The 16,880-nt window shown below is 42.3% G+C and overlaps 1 protein-coding gene across 3 annotated transcripts; it reads left to right on the top strand.

Moving 5' to 3' along the window:
- The first annotated feature begins 1,380 nt into the window (after nt 1-1,380).
- LOC112256739 (proline-rich membrane anchor 1-like) lies at nt 1,381-15,445 on the top strand. 3 transcript variants are annotated; one of them, XM_024430197.1, is made up of 4 exons: nt 1,381-1,657; nt 3,472-3,613; nt 8,440-8,566; nt 13,338-15,445. In XM_024430197.1, the coding sequence occupies exons 1-4, from the start codon at nt 1,655-1,657 to the stop codon at nt 13,435-13,437; spliced, it is 372 nt and encodes a 123-aa protein (XP_024285965.1). In that variant the 5' UTR covers nt 1,381-1,654; the 3' UTR covers nt 13,438-15,445. The 3 variants fall into 3 exon arrangements, with proteins under 3 accessions (XP_024285965.1, XP_024285964.1, XP_024285963.1); XM_024430196.1 differs by having other exon boundaries at nt 1,381-2,381; nt 8,443-8,566; XM_024430195.1 differs by having other exon boundaries at nt 1,381-2,381.
- Nucleotides 15,446-16,880: the final 1,435 nt, after the last annotated feature.

Genomic DNA, 16,880 nt, shown 5'->3' with positions numbered 1-16,880 from the left:
CTATCCTACCGATCCTTGACTTCAGCGAGGTCATTTACAAAATAGCCTCCAACACTCTACTCAGCAAATTGGATACAGTCTATCACAGTGCCATCCGTTTTGTCACCAAAGCCCCATATACTACCCCCCACTGTGACCTGTATGCTCTCGTTGGCTGGCCCTCGCTTCATATTCATCGCCAAACCCACTGGCTCCAGGTCATCTATAAGTCTTTGCTAGGTAAAGCCCCGCCTAATCTCAGCTCACTGGTCACCATAGCAGCACCCACCCATAGCACGCGCTCCAGCAGGTATATTTCCCCCAAAGCCAATTCCTACTTTGGCCGCCTTTCCTTCCAGTTCTCTGCTGCCAATGACTGGAACAAACTGCAAAAATCACTGAAGCTGGAGACTCATGTCTCCCTCACTAACTTTAAGCACCAGGTGTCAGAGCAGCTCACAGATCACTGTACCTGTACATAGCCCATTTGTAAATAGCCCATCCAACTACCTCATCCCCATACTGTTATTTTCCTCCTTTGCACCCCAGTATCTCTACTTCCACACTCATCTTCTGCACATGTATCACTCCAGTGTTTAATTGCTATATTGTAATTATTTCACCACTATGGCCTATTTATTGCCTTACCTCTCTTATCCTACCTAATTTGCACGCACTGTATATAGACTTATTCTATTGTATCATTGACTGTATGTTTGTTTAACCTTGTGTAAATCTGTGTTGTTGTTTGTGTTGCACTGCTTTGCTTTATCTTGGCCAGGTCGCAGTTGTAAATGAGAACTTGTTCTCAACTAGCCTACCTGGTTAAATAAAGGTGGAAAAAAAGTGATACCGGTGCACCTACAGGACAACGAACAGCTTCTACCCCCAAGCCATAAGACTGCTAAATAGTCACCCAAATAGCTGCCCAGACATTGACCCTCTTTTGACTCATCACATATGCTGCTGCTACTGTTTATTACATTATCTGTCCAGGTTGCCTCATCACTTTATCCCTACCATATGTACATATCTACCTCAATTACCTCGTATCCCTATAAATCGACTTGGTACTGGTACCCTGCCATATATAGCCTAGTTACCATTACTCCATGTGTATTTATTCCTCCTGTAATTACTTATCTATTATTTCTCTTTTTTCTCTCTCTGCATTATTAGGAATGACCGTAAGCATTTCACTGTTAGTCTACACCTGTTCTTTACAAAGCATGTTACCAATACAATTTGATTTTGATTGAATCCGTACAATATGTTACGAATTTGCAATACATATGATGTGTTATGAATTCAATTTGTTTGTGGCTAACATTAGCTAGGTGGCTAGGTTGCTAATGCTAACATTAGTTAGGTCGCTAACACTAGCTGGGTTAGGGTTTAAAGTTAGGCTAAAGATTAGTTTAAATAACCTACTGTTTTATCGAACGTAAATAAACGGGTCAAATAATGTAACCTAACATAATGTCACATACTAAATGGAGTGTCACCGATTTTAGTAACATATAATTCGTCTTGCATACTGGACATTTCGACCTACATGTCTCGGTAAACGTCTCTTGTCTGTTGAACTTTTCCTACCGTTCGTGCGATTCGAGAACAGCCTACTTGCAGTAAAATATGACTGCGCTGGAAGGAAGGGCACTCCACTGGATGCGCGATGGTACGGTGAGGCTCCCCGCCTAATCTATAGTCTTTAGGCAGAGGGATGCATCGTTTTAACCCTTTGCTCTGCTCTCCAGAGTTGCACATATTTGTAAATAGCCTTTAAGTAATATTTAGTAAATAAGTTGAGGAAATGTGTAAAGGGGCTGCAGCTATTTTGGGGAGTTGTATTGGACAATAAGTGTAAGGATATTTCTTCATCGTTTGCTTCAACTTCGGATGGCTTGAGTATTTGCACACATGCATGTTGACAAGCAAGAATGTAAGGTAGCCTATGGCCGGTCTACGGTTCTCACATCACACGGAGTAAGGGAGCGTCGGTTGGATTCGCAGCGCTGGACATCGAACTATAGCGCCGTGATTCGGAGTACGTTTGAGTGCCCAGAGAAATAACTTTATATATTGGGATTGCTTGGTCACCTGCGTTCCTTGTCAGTCATATGCCACCGACAACGTAAATTCAACAGCAAAATGAATATGGCATAAACTAATTCTGGAGACGCCAGTCACAGATATCGCCGCCGACTTGGATAGGGTGAATGAGAATTTCCCAAACGGTCAAATCCTATGCATACCGTGCTTGTTTACTCGCTACACTATCTAGTGTCTTCGAGAAGAGCGCAGGAGGAATGCTGGTCCAAGATCTAATACCATTTACTTTAAGTTTTTGGCCTCTTCTCTTCGGTCATTGCATTCTCTCGTTGGTTTTACTCTCATGCCAGGTAGGTATGGTGTTCGTGCGCGCCGACACGCTCTTGTCATTTTACACATGGCGAGTTATTACACTAAGTGGAGCTGTACTGTGTTTTTGATAATACTGGCTATTGATCCTGGTTGAGTGAACTGCTTGTCACCTTTAAACAAATATTTTTTTAACGTAATATCAATTATATACATTTTTAAACACACAATGCCATGTTTATTGAGGTGCCTGGTTCCTTTCTGCACCCTCACACTATTGCATCAACTATGATACGTTTTTAGTGGTAAGCAGCTGTAATCCCCAGTCAATTGTTGCAATGTTTTCATGTGAAGTAGGCTATTGGTGATTGGAACGCATGCACACACACACACACACACACACACACACACACACACACACACACACACACACAGGCAGGCAGAACACGACAGACTCCTGGAAAGTAGCACAGAGTGAGCTATAGATTCCCATCTGGAATATTATGTTGAGGATGAGTATTCTAACCCCTGGCCCGTGATACTGCCTACAGAGAGCAGTGAGCCGCTATGCAGGCGCGGGATGTTGCCAGGGTTCATGTGTAATATGATTTGCTCGAGTTTCCAAGTCCACCCACACACACTCCTCAGGGGCAGCCTGCTACCCACTCTGTTGGTGGGTGGTTTCTCTGAGGGAGAGGGTTGCAGCCGTAGACATGATACCATCCTTTATATCTATGAATGCAGCTTCTGGGGAAGCAATATAGTAGAGGGATAGGATCTTGGGCACTATTGTTTCCAAACCACAAACCATGATGATCTAGTTTGCTGATGCCCAAGCACTAATGGTCCAGGTCATTATATACACTGATACAAGTACTCGGGGAATATTGCAGCAGGTAGGCTATGCTACAGTATATTAACATTCTAAGCTCTCATCTCGCGCTCCTTTTTTACTGATAAAAAAGCTGATTTATTCTGAAATATGCCTTTTGGGGGTGGAAAATGAAAGTTAATTTTGAATGCATAATGAATAGTCAAACTATTTCTCTCTTTTCTGTCTCGCTCTCTCTCTGTCTCTGTCTGTCTCTCTCTCGCTCTCTCTGTCTGTCTCTCTCTGTCTCTGTCCATAAGGGTGAACTCCAGAGGTCATGCTCGCAGACTGTAACTGAGAAAGTGAGCGAACACTGCCAGCTGGCATGTCAGTGTAGAAGCTACCCTCCCCTTCCTCCCCCGCCTCCTCCCCCACCTCCCCCACGGCTACTGTTGGCCACAGGTAAGGCTCAACACTCCTGCTCACACCACATCAACCAGCCTCTGCTGTCTCACTCTCCTGTCTCACTGTCACCTGTTTCACTCACAACTGTCTCATTACCAGTGCCTGTATCTACCTAAACCGTTTCACTTTAAATGTCTTGCTAGCACTTTGCAGTACAGTGGCCTTATACCAGAGCATCAATAGTGGAATAAAGTATGTCTCCTCTCAGAAAAGAGCCAGGGGCTTAGGGGGAGGAGAATTTAAAACTAGGTAGTGGAAGAGTGTGTTGTGTGTGATGTAGAAAGGCTTTTATGAGAAGACTACGAGTGCGTGATAGAGCCGGCAGAATGTTGACAGCTGAACAAAGGGCTAATTTATGCTTAGCTTGACCTTGGGGAGTTCCTAGTTTCATGTGAAATCTCTGCCTGCTGGGCTGCCAGGCTCAGTGGTTGGTTTTCCCCTGGAGGGACCCCCTGATTTAAAAAGCAGATGAGTTAATTCAATTAGGGGTTTGATACAGAGAAGGGGACTAATGAACTATCACGGCAGTCCCATCGAGCCGGGGGCACTGGGTGTGCTTGCATGCGTGTGTCTGTTGTCACGCAGTTTTCTTTCCATACTAGTCTCCATGTCTCCTTCAACATACTTCAGTGCTTAATTAATGATGAGATATGTATCCAATCTGAAACTGTGACATTCCTGTCATTGACAAAGTAGTTGTATTAACTATATGAATCAGTGTATGACATTGCGATGGTGGAAAGGAGGATAGTTTGTTAATATGACAGTTGATATGATTTGTATGTTGTCATGAATACTGTAATGAGAAGCTATGAAATATGGGACAGGCATTGCTGGTGCAGTCATCCCAGGTCAAAACTGAGACTGTTAAAAATCAGTCAGCCAGAAGACTTCATGCTGAGAGTAAGGAGGAGCACTCTTTCAACAAATGCTAAACAGACAGCAGTGGAAAGGGTTCAATCAGCTTAAATGATTTCCTCTGTTTGGTCAACTCAGATTTGGTCAACTCAACTCAGCCTCTTTTCATCCTGCATCACCACGTGAGGCATCTATGAATATATACATAGGGCTTTCATTGACCACTGTGTCTCTAACTTACCTGACCTATCTGCTACCTGTTGATTTATGAGTCCACAATGTCCACCATGAATGCAGGACTCTTCCACTGGGTGTTTTCTGCAAACTTGGTCTACAGTCTAGATTTGGTTGTGTATCTTCTCAACATATTGTAATTCCCTTTTTCTGAATCTAGAGAGTTATCTACGGTTTGTATGTATGTTGTTCTATTTCTTTGGTTATAGACCTCTGTGTGTGTGACTGCTGTCAAGGCCTCTGCATGGAAGATTCTCAGAATCATTTTATGAGATTCTCTGACTGTACATTGCAGCATGTCGTTCTGTGTTTGTTATGCGGTTTGACAAGAACAGAACCATTACAACTGCGAAGAAAAAACTCTTGGCCCCAGCAAAAGAAGTATTCATTTTTAGAGTACATTTTGAAAATAGCAGCTTTTTATAATAGCCTATGGTAGGTTAGGAAGGAGGCACTTATTTATGTTGTTTATGTATTGGGAGGGAGGCACTTATTTATGTTGTTTATGTATTGGGAGGGAGGCACTTATTTATGTTGTTTATGTATTGGGAGGGAGGCACTTATTTATGTTGTTTATGTATTGGGAGGGAGGCACTTATTTATGTTGTTTATGTATTGGGAGGGAGGCACTTATTTATGTTGTTTATGTATTGGGAGGGAGGCACTTATTTATGTTGTTTATGTATTGGGAGGGAGGCACTTATTTATGTTGTTTATGTATTGGGAGGGAGGAACTTATTTATGTTGTTTATGTATTGGGAGGGAGGAACTTATTTATGTTGTTTATGTATTGGGAGGGAGGCACTTATTTATGTTGTTTATGTATTGGGAGGGAGGCACTTATTTATGTTGTTTATGTATTGGGAGGAGGCACTTATTTATGTTGTTTATGTATTGGGAGGGAGGCACTTATTTATGTTGTTTATGTATTGGGAGGGAGGCACTTATTTATGTTGTTTATGTATTGGGAGGGAGGCACTTATTTATGTTGTTTATGTATTGGGAGGGAGGCACTTATTTATGTTGTTTATGTATTGGGAGGGAGGCACTTATTTATGTTGTTTATGTATTGGGAGGGAGGCACTTATTTATGTTGTTTATGTATTGGGAGGGAGGCACTTATTTATGTTGTTTATGTATTGGGAGGGAGGCACTTATTTATGTTGTTTATGTATTGGGAGGGAGGCACTTATTTATGTTGTTTATGTATTGGGAGGGAGGAACTTATTTATGTTGTTTATGTATTGGGAGGGAGGCACTTATTTATGTTGTTTATGTATTGGGAGGGAGGAACTTATTTATGTTGTTTATGTATTGGGAGGGAGGCACTTATTTATGTTGTTTATGTATTGGCAGGGAGGCACTTATTTATGTTGTTTATGTATTGGGAGGGAGGAACTTATTTATGTTGTTTATGTATTGGGAGGGAGGCACTTATTTATGTTGTTTATGTATTGGGAGGGAGGCACTTATTTATGTTGTTTATGTATTGGGAGGGAGGAACTTATTTATGTTGTTTATGTATTGGGAGGGAGGAACTTATTTATGTTGTTTATGTATTGGGAGGGAGGCACTTATTTATGTTGTTTATGTATTGGGAGGGAGGAACTTATTTATGTTGTTTATGTATTGGGAGGGAGGCACTTATTTATGTTGTTTATGTATTGGGAAGGAGGCAAAACATGTATCATCTGGCCTTAGTGAGAGTTTTCTGAATAAATGAGAGGCGTAAATGATTTAACTGTAATCATTGCTGCTATAAAATCTGTTTGTTTTGGTATGTGCCAGATGCATAAGGGAGCCGATTGGAGTTTTCAGAGGTTCCAAAATAATACATGAATATGCATGAAGTATGCATGAAAGTGGGACAATGAGAGACTGTATCTACAAAAAGTCTCAAATAAGGGAAATTGTCAGTGTTGAGTAAGAGTCTGTGCTCTAAAAATGGATCAGAAGACCTTTCAAAGGAGAGAGGTTTATCACAAGTAGAAGTAGATCCTTACCCTTGACTGAATTAAATCTTACAGCCGTTGACAAAATGTAGGATCAAAACCGAAGTTGGGCTCAGAGGAGATTTTACATTCATAGTGACTCATGACGTGGTGTACTGGGGAGAAACGTGCCTTGTCATTTGCTCTGGATAAATATGCAGTGTTGGAATATTCCACAGCATTACTAAGGGTTATGTGTTACCATGGAGTCAATTCCTCCCTCTCGTTCACAACATAACTATACTCCAAATACCTGGGTATGTGATTATTGCATTTCTCTCTGTTACTGGATGGTAGGTAAACCTAGATCAGAGATGGGCAACTTTGATGGAGATGGGGGCCACAAAAAATCTGAACTCATCATGAGCGGCCGCAGTGGATTGCGGGTCTGTGTACCCACATCCATACCCACACATGCAGTCAAAGCCAGCCCTGACCTTTTGGGGGCCCTAAGTGAAATTGTGTGAACAAAACATTTTAGTAGCCGCCCTCTTGACAGCAGAGAGAGAAAATATATGTTTTAGAGTTAATTTCCTGCAATCCTAAACATTTTGCCATAAAGTGGGGAGAAATGTTTGCCGTTCTTAATATGATATCTGAGTGAGAGTGACTAACAAAATCAATGGGGGCCCCCCGCTCAGTAATTTGACTATGAATACTACAATTTTAGATAGCTGGCTAAACTAACTTACCAATATAAGAAATGTTAGCTGACATGGGTTAATTGAGTGACTGTCAGTGACTGACATAACAAGAGAGAATCTGCTGATGCACTACCAAATATCAAAATTGCACCTTTTGTATTCTAACTCTCAATAGTAAGTTGAGAGTGACTGAGTTCCTACAAATGTAAATCAAATTGCCAATCCCTGATCTAGATTATTATATCCAGAATACAGCCACATTCATACTTAGATATAATAAAATATATCCCCTCTCTGACAGAATGAGACATGCGTATTGCTGGAAACCTCCCTCCTGTCAAAATGAGCAGTATTGTCAGTGCCACATAGTTCAAATCGGTCTCCATGGAGAGAGAGAGAACACTCTTGATACTGTAAGTTGCTAAGCTGCACTGAGTGTAATACAATGTCCCTGGCATGTCTTCTTGTACATGGTTCTACCCTCAGTCAGACATAATGTGACCAGAACATGGTGCTCCTGCAGGTGAAATCCATTTGGACACGGAGTGCTCTTGTAATAAAGACTGACTGCATTTTAAATGATTCATGGAGCAGGGTTAGATATCTCTGAGCATTGAACCATAGAACAGGTGAGCACCACCCTGCTACCCAGATTTAGGAAGCAAATCAGATCCAGAGCTTTATGGTGTAATGGTGTGGTGTAATAATGGTGTAATAACTGAATGCATTCAACTGAAATGTGTCTTCCACACGTAATGGTATAGTAATACAAGGTTTCTGAGAATCAATACATTTTTATTTAGCAAGTTGATTTACAACATGGACAGTAGTTGGGCTGCATTAATGATGAGCTTTCATCATGCTATCTTAAGCTATAATGGCTGTCTATGAAGCAGTTATGATGTAATACATAGAACAAACACAGTATCTAGGCTAAAGCAGTTTGCATGATAACCTAATCTCGATAAGCGGCCAAGTGCTGATGCTGTTAGAATGCTAATGATGTTTGAAAAATGAAACTACTGTGTCTTTTTCTCCCTTTGTCCATCCCCCTCTCTCTCTACCCCCTGTCCTCCTCACTTCTCTTCCCTCCCAGTAGTTGAGTCCCCTCTGCCCCTGTTGAGACCGTGGTGGATGGAGATCTTAGTGCTTGGGACAGTGGGCTGTGCCTCAGCTGTTTTTCTCCTTTCAGCCATGATCATCTGCTACAAGGCCATAAAGAGGTATGTTGGTTAGCTGTCAATGCGATTGGCATGGAAGAGACTGTGGTGACATTCTTATAGCCTACATCCATTCAGAATACACAAAAAAGTATTGGCCAAGGAATTGGCTTTGGGGGTGACCAGTGAAATATACCTTCTGGAGCACGTGCTACAGGTGGGTAATGCTATGGTGACCAGTGAGCTGAGATAAGGTGGGGCTTTACCTAGCAAAGACTTATCGATGACCTGGAGCCAGTGGGTTTGGCGATGAATATGAAGCGAGGGCCAGCCAACGAGAGCATACAGGTCACAGTGGGGGGTAGTATATGGGGCTTTGGTGACAAAACGGATGGCACTGTGATAGACTGTATCCAATTTGCTGAGTAGAGTGTTGGAGGCTATTTTGTAAATGACCTCGCTGAAGTCAAGGATCGGTAGGATAGTCAGTTTTACGAGGGTATGTTTGGCAGCATGAATGAAGGATGCTTTGATGCGAAATAGGAAGCCGATTCTAGATTTAATTTTGGATTGGAGATGCTTAATGTGAGTTTGGAAGGAGAGTTTACAATCTAACCAGACAACTAGGTATTTGTACTTGTCCACATATTTTGAGTCAGAACCGTCCAGAGTAGTGATGCTGGACGGGCGGGCAGGTGTGGGCAGCGATCGGTTGAAGAACATGCATTTAGTTTTACTTGCATTTAAGAGCAGTTGGAGGACACAGAAGGAGAGTTGTTTGGCATTGAAGCTCTTCTGGAGGTTAGTTAACACAGTGTCCAAAGAAGAGCCAGAAGTATACAGAATGGTGTCGTCTGCGTAGAGGTGGATCAGAGACTCACCGATTTGACACACTGAACTCTGACTGAGAAGTAGTTGGTGAACCAGGCGAGGTTGTCATTTGAGAAACCAAGGCTGTTGAGTCTGCCGATAAGAATGTGGTGATTGACAGAGTCAAAAGCCTTGACCAGGTCGATGAATACAGCTGCACAGTACTGTCTCTTATCGATGACGGTTATGATATCATTTAGGACCTTGATTGTGGCTGAGGTGCACCCTTGACCAGCTCGGAAACCAGATTGCATAGCGGAGAAGGTCGATGGGATTCAAAATGGTCAGTGATCTGTTTGTTAACTTGACGTTAAGCATTAAGGAGATAGATTGGGGGTAAGGTAAGAGTGGATAGACTAGCGTCCTGTCTAGGGGATGTACTTGTACATCAAGTTGCCTCACGCTACAGAAACAGGAGATAGGAGCAGGAGCCTATGAGCTGTTCTGGCGGGTTCTATTTCTCGGAGTGGGCTGATTTCTCAATTGTGTAATTGTACAGAGCTTTTTAGACTACCAGCTGAATGTTTGTGAAAGTAAAGGCAAGATGGCTTACCGGAGAAAGCCCATGACCCCTGTCCCTCTCGCCGTAGAGAAGATGTGTACTGTTTCGATTAGTTCATCAAAGGAAAGGCCATGTGGGGTTTTAGCCTGCAGCACAACCAAGACCCAATTCCCTGTCTGATATTCAGGCAGCACAGTGTGTCACACAGGCACCCAGAAACACTCGTTCAGACACATAAACACACACATATACTGTGCAAGGTGCTGGACACAGTCACACATGATAAACACACATAAACACATGCTAACAGACACAGTGTTACTAAAGAACATGAATGTGCGTGAAGAAATGCATACAGACACAGCTGTAGATACGTTTCTGCACATTATTTGAATACATCGAAATTGTTAATTATAAAGCTGTAAAGAGTGGATGCTACATATGTCTTTCCTCAGAATTATATTTCTACTTTTCTCAAACGACAAACAGGCAAGGTCAGGCAGTGGAACTAATAGGCGGTTGGCTCAGGAATTCATTATGGCAATTTTCCAGCCCCCTCTGTCGCCAAGGGGCACCTTTTTTAATGCAGCGATGGCAGGAAAGTGTTGTTGCAATATGGGCCGCTGTAGCCTCAAACCCAAGTCATTATTTATGAATTCATTTGCGCAGTCATTCAGTCGCAGGCCACATCTTTTATACATGCAAGCAGGTCGTGTCCTGAAGCTCTGATGGAAGTGGGCTCTGTGACTGCAGAATCTGTGAAACACCAAGCCTCCATCCCCTCTGACTGAGTGAGGAGGGAGAAACTCTCTAGGGTCCAGTCTGATTGCCCACATTGAACACTCATTAGTCCTGAGCCAATGAAAAATCAGTCTGAGGAAACTGAGGAAATTAGAAATAGAAAATATTGATTTGAAAATTGTCATTGGCACTATAATCATGCATCCTCTCTGATTGAGTGTGAGAGAGAAACAGCCAGAGAGATGAAAGATACAGGAACAGATACGGATGTTGTCTACCAAAGCTGGGAAACCGCAGTAATTGGATGTCTTTGTCAATAACAATGTGATAGTGGGTTTGTCAGTGAGAAAAGCAGAGCCTGTTATATATAGCCCTTCCGGGCCCTTCAGTGGTCAGGGCTTTCCCAATGAAAATCAGCTGGAGTTTGGCCAAGGCCCCAGCAGCACAGACACTAGAGGAGCGATCTCTGTAAGCCCCGGCCGTCCCTTTTTTTTTTTGTCTCATAATCTTATTCCGCCAGTCATCTGCCAGAGCGAATGAGGTTGGACGAAACCCATTCCATTCAATTCAATTAGGTTTGTAGCGTCAGGGGAGCTGCTGTTAGTGAGCAGAGAGAGGAAGATTCAGCCATGCTGTGTGACAGTGCTGTGCTATCCAAACCGCAGACATGATGCTGCAGTCCATGCTGGCAGCAATGCAGGGAGTCTAAACACCACAACAAAACAAGATAACATACTAATGAATCTGTTCTGGTTTTTCTCAACTACTTGCTCCTCAGGGATTTCTGTCCAACAAGGAGGACAAATCAGGACAGTTTGTGTTCAGGGTAAATCCACCATAACCGTTCAGTTATGGAAAGATTTAATGAGGAAGCTAAATATACTGTATCTGTAATAAATATATTACATAGTAGGTTATCTATTATGGTTTTATGATATTTAATTACCACAACAACTTTCAAAACAGTGAAAGTGAAAACCACTATGTGAGGGGTGAACAGTAGACGGTTCCTCTAATATCCTGATGGGATGAGAATAACTGTACACAGCTCAACACATGTCCCAACCTCAACATTATCCCTTCCCCAAACTTCAAACGGAAGTGTGCTGCGATTGCACAGCTTTGATATGAAATATGAATCTGACCTGTGAAGTGTTGTGTAGCCACCTGCCACGTGTCAACAGCATGACATCTATTATTGACGGCCTGGGGAGAGGTCGCTGTGAGGTCCAAACACCCTGCCCTCTATGGTGGCCTTCCTAGAAAAACATTGATCATTGACTAGAGACTAGGTCAGTGCCTTTTGAGAATGTTAAAACACCTCTTTTAGTGGTCTGTGGAGACTGCAGTGGGGAAGTCTGGTGTATCCCATCTCCCCTAGCTACCTCCAATCACGAACACATGCACGCGCACACATACACCCCAGCAGTAGCACATCATGTCCCAGCAGGATGCATTGGTACACTTGGACCCAGAAGTTTCCTCTCCCAGGCAGGTTGTCCCAGAGGGAGAACACAGCATCTGTTTATCAGCAGGGCTGGCGTCTGTCTAGCCATCACCACCACCACCGTCCGGCACTACAGCACACATTTACAGAAAGCACAGGAAGTGCACTGAGTCACTATCACTGTCTCGTGTGATGGGTAACCTTGCCTGAGATTTAGGGAGCCAACGGTCACCCCCAGACAGGAAGCTAGTAAGGAAGCTACTGAGTACTCATTAGTGACTATTCAGTTATACTAATGAGTGACTCCAAGTTAAGTGTTTCTAAGTTAAGACTGGAAAGAGAGAATGGGTTCAGAGACATTAACACAGGACATTAACCATGGAGATTAAACATGCTCTTTTTACAAGAAGACAGAGCATTTGTGGTTGATGATTTGTTTAGTTTATTTGCACCAACGGAAGTAAGTGATAAACAACAATACATCTTTTTTTTTTTTTTTTTTTTTTAATACTGTGTGCAGGTGCAGTTGGAAGCCCAAGGGCTGAAATATAAAAACCATACCACAAAAAAACAATATACAATACATAAATGCAAAAATAAAAAAGGTTTGTTGTGGACATAGCATTTGTGGATTAAACTGAGAATGACTGTCTGTCAGGTAAGACTAGCCAGCTGTGGCTTTAAGAAGAGAGGGATGGAGACACTGACCTGAGATGTAGCTTAAGGGTCCCCTGTGCCACTGAAGGCTATGTACAGTATTGAGTGGGATAATGACTGTACTGACTGTATTCAGATCTGTCTCTGGGTTACATAAGCCTGGACAGAGGAGAGCAGCTGAAGGGGTCGGCACAAAAGACACAGTACACTGGACAAATATAATAACCACAAAAGCACTGAGGGATGCATGAGAAGGTCTTGCATTGAAGGATACTGCTTTTCACAGAGCAATTACAATGGAGGATCATGTGCTTCGGCTTGTTTTTATCCCGAATGTGGCTCGCCACCATCAATGGAGAGTGTGTCTAAATGCCACATCCAACTCTTCTGTTTGATTTGTATCTTGTCTTTCCTTTCATGGCTCTGAGAGTAATGTGACCTTTTAATGTTCAGCTTATTAGAGAACATGGCTGACCAGTGCGTCCAAACACAATAGCCTATGGAATCCAATCTCTCCGTAGGTGAACAGACACAGGCTTTAGTAGAATGATTGATGTTTTTCCTGAAATTGACTAAAGCCCCTTTACTGTCCTGACATAAGTTGTGTCTGTTTGCAGGAAACCACTACGGAAAGAGGAGAACGGGACAAGTCGTGGGGAGTATGCCATGAGTGTACGCAAAAAGAAGGCCATGGGCCCCAACAACACTGTGGTGTAGACTGTCCACTGACAGAAAGAGGAAGTCACATCGCCATCATCCCCACTACCCACCCTATCCTACCCAAAACTCCTATTACCTAGAACGCAACAGGGGGTTGACCTGTTAAAAATGCATAAACGCCTTTCCTTCTCTCCTAGCATGTTGCCTGGATGAAAGACAACGTCCAGATAAAGGAGAATAGCGAGAACCAGAGAGAGAAAAAAACTAAACATGGAAGTGGATTCAGAGAATGAGTAAAAAAGTGAATTGAGAAGTTCTACACCAGATTGTCGACAAGAAGTGTCATTGACAGGGGAATGGTTGACTGCTAATCTGTCAACCTACACAGCTCCACACTTCTTACAGACAACTTCGATGTAGGAACAGACACTGAAGCACTGCGATGGGATAGGAGGTTGCGGAGGACCAGATCAAGAACAAAATGTGCACGCAGTTTTTATGGAAAATGCAACATTCTTTTCTACGGTCGGGCTGTCTCATCTATTCTCATCTGACCGTTTTTCTTTTTAATTTATCAAAGCAGAATTTGTATTATACTGGCACAGTTGCAGGTTCTTGCTGTGGTTTGAGATGTATAGTGCTCATATGACTATGCAATTAAAACACACATTTACAGGTCATACCAAGTGGGAAGTAAAACAACAAGATCAAGTCAGTTCCTATGTTCCATACCAACAACACAACTGAGAACAGCCTGAGGACAAACTTGATCTACTTATCTAATTTGTTCATTTATTTATTTGCTGTATTTATTCATTAATTTGTCTGCTTATGTATGTTATTATTGTTTAATTCAGTCAGTTTAATGATTTGAAATGTTTTCTTTTTAGATTAATTATTTAGTAATCATATCATTCATTTTAATGGTCTGACGCTTCAAGCCCACTTTTAATTTGCTACAGACACTGATGCAGAAAACACATCTGCAAAGAGTTTTGGCGCTCAATTGTTCATCTCTTGCTGTTTGATATGCCTTTCTGTGTTCCCCTGCGACTTCAGCGAATATGATGGGGATTTCTGTGATGCGAGTTTGTGAATGTTTGTTTTCTGACCGTGCTTTTAGCAGCTTATTCTACCCCTCAATTCTTTCTCACAAGACTAACATGGTATTACATTTTGTGCTGTCACATCTCACTGGTTAGACAGTCAGGGGGAGATAGTGGGGGACAATGGGAAGCCCTTTGCCGTGTTCTGATGTGATTTTTACAGTCTTAATTGTTCCACCTCCCAGCAAGGAGAGAACCCATCACTATAGAAACAGTGCACATGATCCCAGGACTGACATGCTGATTGGTGGAGGACGGGATTCCAAACAGAGGCTAATCTGGATATCAAGTTGCAGAGAGGATGGCCTCAAAAAGGGACATGTGACTCAGTGCACTCACACTCGCAGGCATCCCCAACATCCTTCTGCAATAAACAGTCCACAGTTGATTTAAAGCATCACTCAATTATTACGCTGCGTGTTGGCATAGGTGCAGTTAATTTGTATATTAGTGCGTGTTGTGTGCGTGAGAGAGAGCACAATACATGTATGGCTGGCAGTATCTCTGAAAATGTTCCATTACTGTTGAATTTTGTAAACACAGACCTTGCATTGTGAAATGCATAGGAATTAGCATATCTTACCGGTAATGTACCCAGAAACTGAAGATACGTCACTAATACTGTACATTGAGGGAAATAACCTTGGATGCATGAATGTAAATATTGATATTTAAAAATATCTGCCTTCTGGACTGTTAATAACATGTACAGTGTAACAGAAAATATGTTTATACATAGTATAAATTAAACAGTGTGCTACCAATTAGAATTAAATCAATGTTATCATGTTTATGGAGCAAACCATTCATGTATATTTGGCAATGAAAGTTATTTTAAATTGATGCATTATATACCAAAAGGATACATAGAGTCCTATGTATACATCGATAATGTGCATTCAGTTGATTTAATTGCTGACTTTTTCAGTTGTAAATAAAGGTGAACAGAATGACAGGCCTATAATCTTATCACATAAGCATCAAAAGGAGAGACAGAATTAGAACATGGTTTAATTGAATGGCGTACAGTACAACATTGATAAAGCCAGTGTTTGTTCATGTTTTTTTAGCCTGTACCCATGGTGCCTCTCCTCTCCGTGTCTCAGAGAGCTCTGTGCTGGTCTTCTGGGCTCCCCCTGGGCGCAGGACGTGTTCTCAGTCTGTCTCACAACGTTCATTTTTAATGAACAGCTATCAAACACGGCCATCTCCCTGGGGCTCGGTCATGCAAACAGGATAACTTGTGGGCCACTGGGGTTCTTTTGATGTCAGGGTCTTGGCACGGCCCAATCCCTGTACACAAACTACATTATGTACATAGGACTGGTCAGCCACTTCTGCTCTGCTACCACTCTGGCCATTGTGACACATGGGGGAATAGAGCAACAGACAAACCCAAATCATACAATCTGCGAACATGTACTCTCCTCATGAATGTTGTCAATAGATAATAGAATTGGGAAAAGCAATGGGCTCTGGTAGGTCATCAAGGAATCAATAAGTCCATATTCTTGAGAATGTTCCTCCTTTAAAAGGGGAGACCCTTAGAAACACAACCACATCAGAGGGGGAGAAATCAGGCAGGGTCCAAGCTGAGCCATGTAGAGAGGGAGGGAGGAATGGGAATGAGAGACCATACACTAGTCTGCCTTCTCCTGCTTTAGATGTGCCACTTGATGATAATGCCATGGGACACTCTGGGCAATTTAAACATTCATGCATTGTCCAGCCAGGGCACTCTGAGTTGCTCTGTAATAAAAAGGATCTGACAGGCCTGAAGAGGAAGGCCAGGGATCCTCTCTATCTCAACAAGCTCTGTGTGGCTTTCCCAGATAAAAGACAATGTATTCCAACAGGGTAAATGGGAAAATAATCACCTTGTTATTTGTTTAGCAGCAAATTCGATCCATTCTTGACAGTAATATAGCGATTGTGGTCTTAGATCGTTTCTATCATTACAAGAGTTTAGGCTTCTTATGTGCTATTGACTGATTATGACCAATCAGAGGACACTTGCACTATTGGTTATATATGAGTATATACTTAAGCAATAAGGCACGAGGGGGTGTGGTATATGGCCAATATACCAAGGCTAAGGGATGTTCTTATGTACGACGAAACACAGAGTACCTGGATACAGCCCTTAGCTGTGGTTTATTGGCCATATACCACAAACCCCAGAGGTGCCTTATTGCTATTATAAACTGGTTACCAATGTAATTAGAGCAGTAAAAATAAATGTTTTGTCATACCTGTGGTATACAGTCTGATACGACTGTTAGCCAATCAGCATTCAGGGCTCAAACCACCCAATTTTGAATTGTTATTAGACATCCAATGAGTGTTTCTGTGTGTCTCTTATTTGTGGCTGTTAGCTCAAGGCTGAACTGTTTG

The sequence above is a fragment of the Oncorhynchus tshawytscha genome, linkage group LG08 (genome assembly GCF_018296145.1).
Source record: "Oncorhynchus tshawytscha isolate Ot180627B linkage group LG08, Otsh_v2.0, whole genome shotgun sequence".
NCBI classification, from domain to species: Eukaryota; Metazoa; Chordata; class Actinopteri; order Salmoniformes; family Salmonidae; genus Oncorhynchus; species Oncorhynchus tshawytscha.
This window is presented reverse-complemented; position numbering and strand designations above follow the sequence as displayed.

What these genes read in the sequence shown, in the direction of transcription:
- LOC112256739 (XM_024430195.1), top strand. Translation starts at nt 2,199, where the DNA reads ATGAGAATTTCCCAAACGGTCAAATCCTATGCATACCGTGCTTGTTTA. An exon ending in ACGGCTACTGTTGGCCACAG is followed by an intron (nt 3,614 to 8,439) that starts GTAAGGCTCAAC and finishes CTTCCCTCCCAG; the next exon opens with TAGTTGAGTCCCCTCTGCCC. An exon ending in TGCTACAAGGCCATAAAGAG is followed by an intron (nt 8,567 to 13,337) that starts GTATGTTGGTTA and finishes GTCTGTTTGCAG; the next exon opens with GAAACCACTACGGAAAGAGG.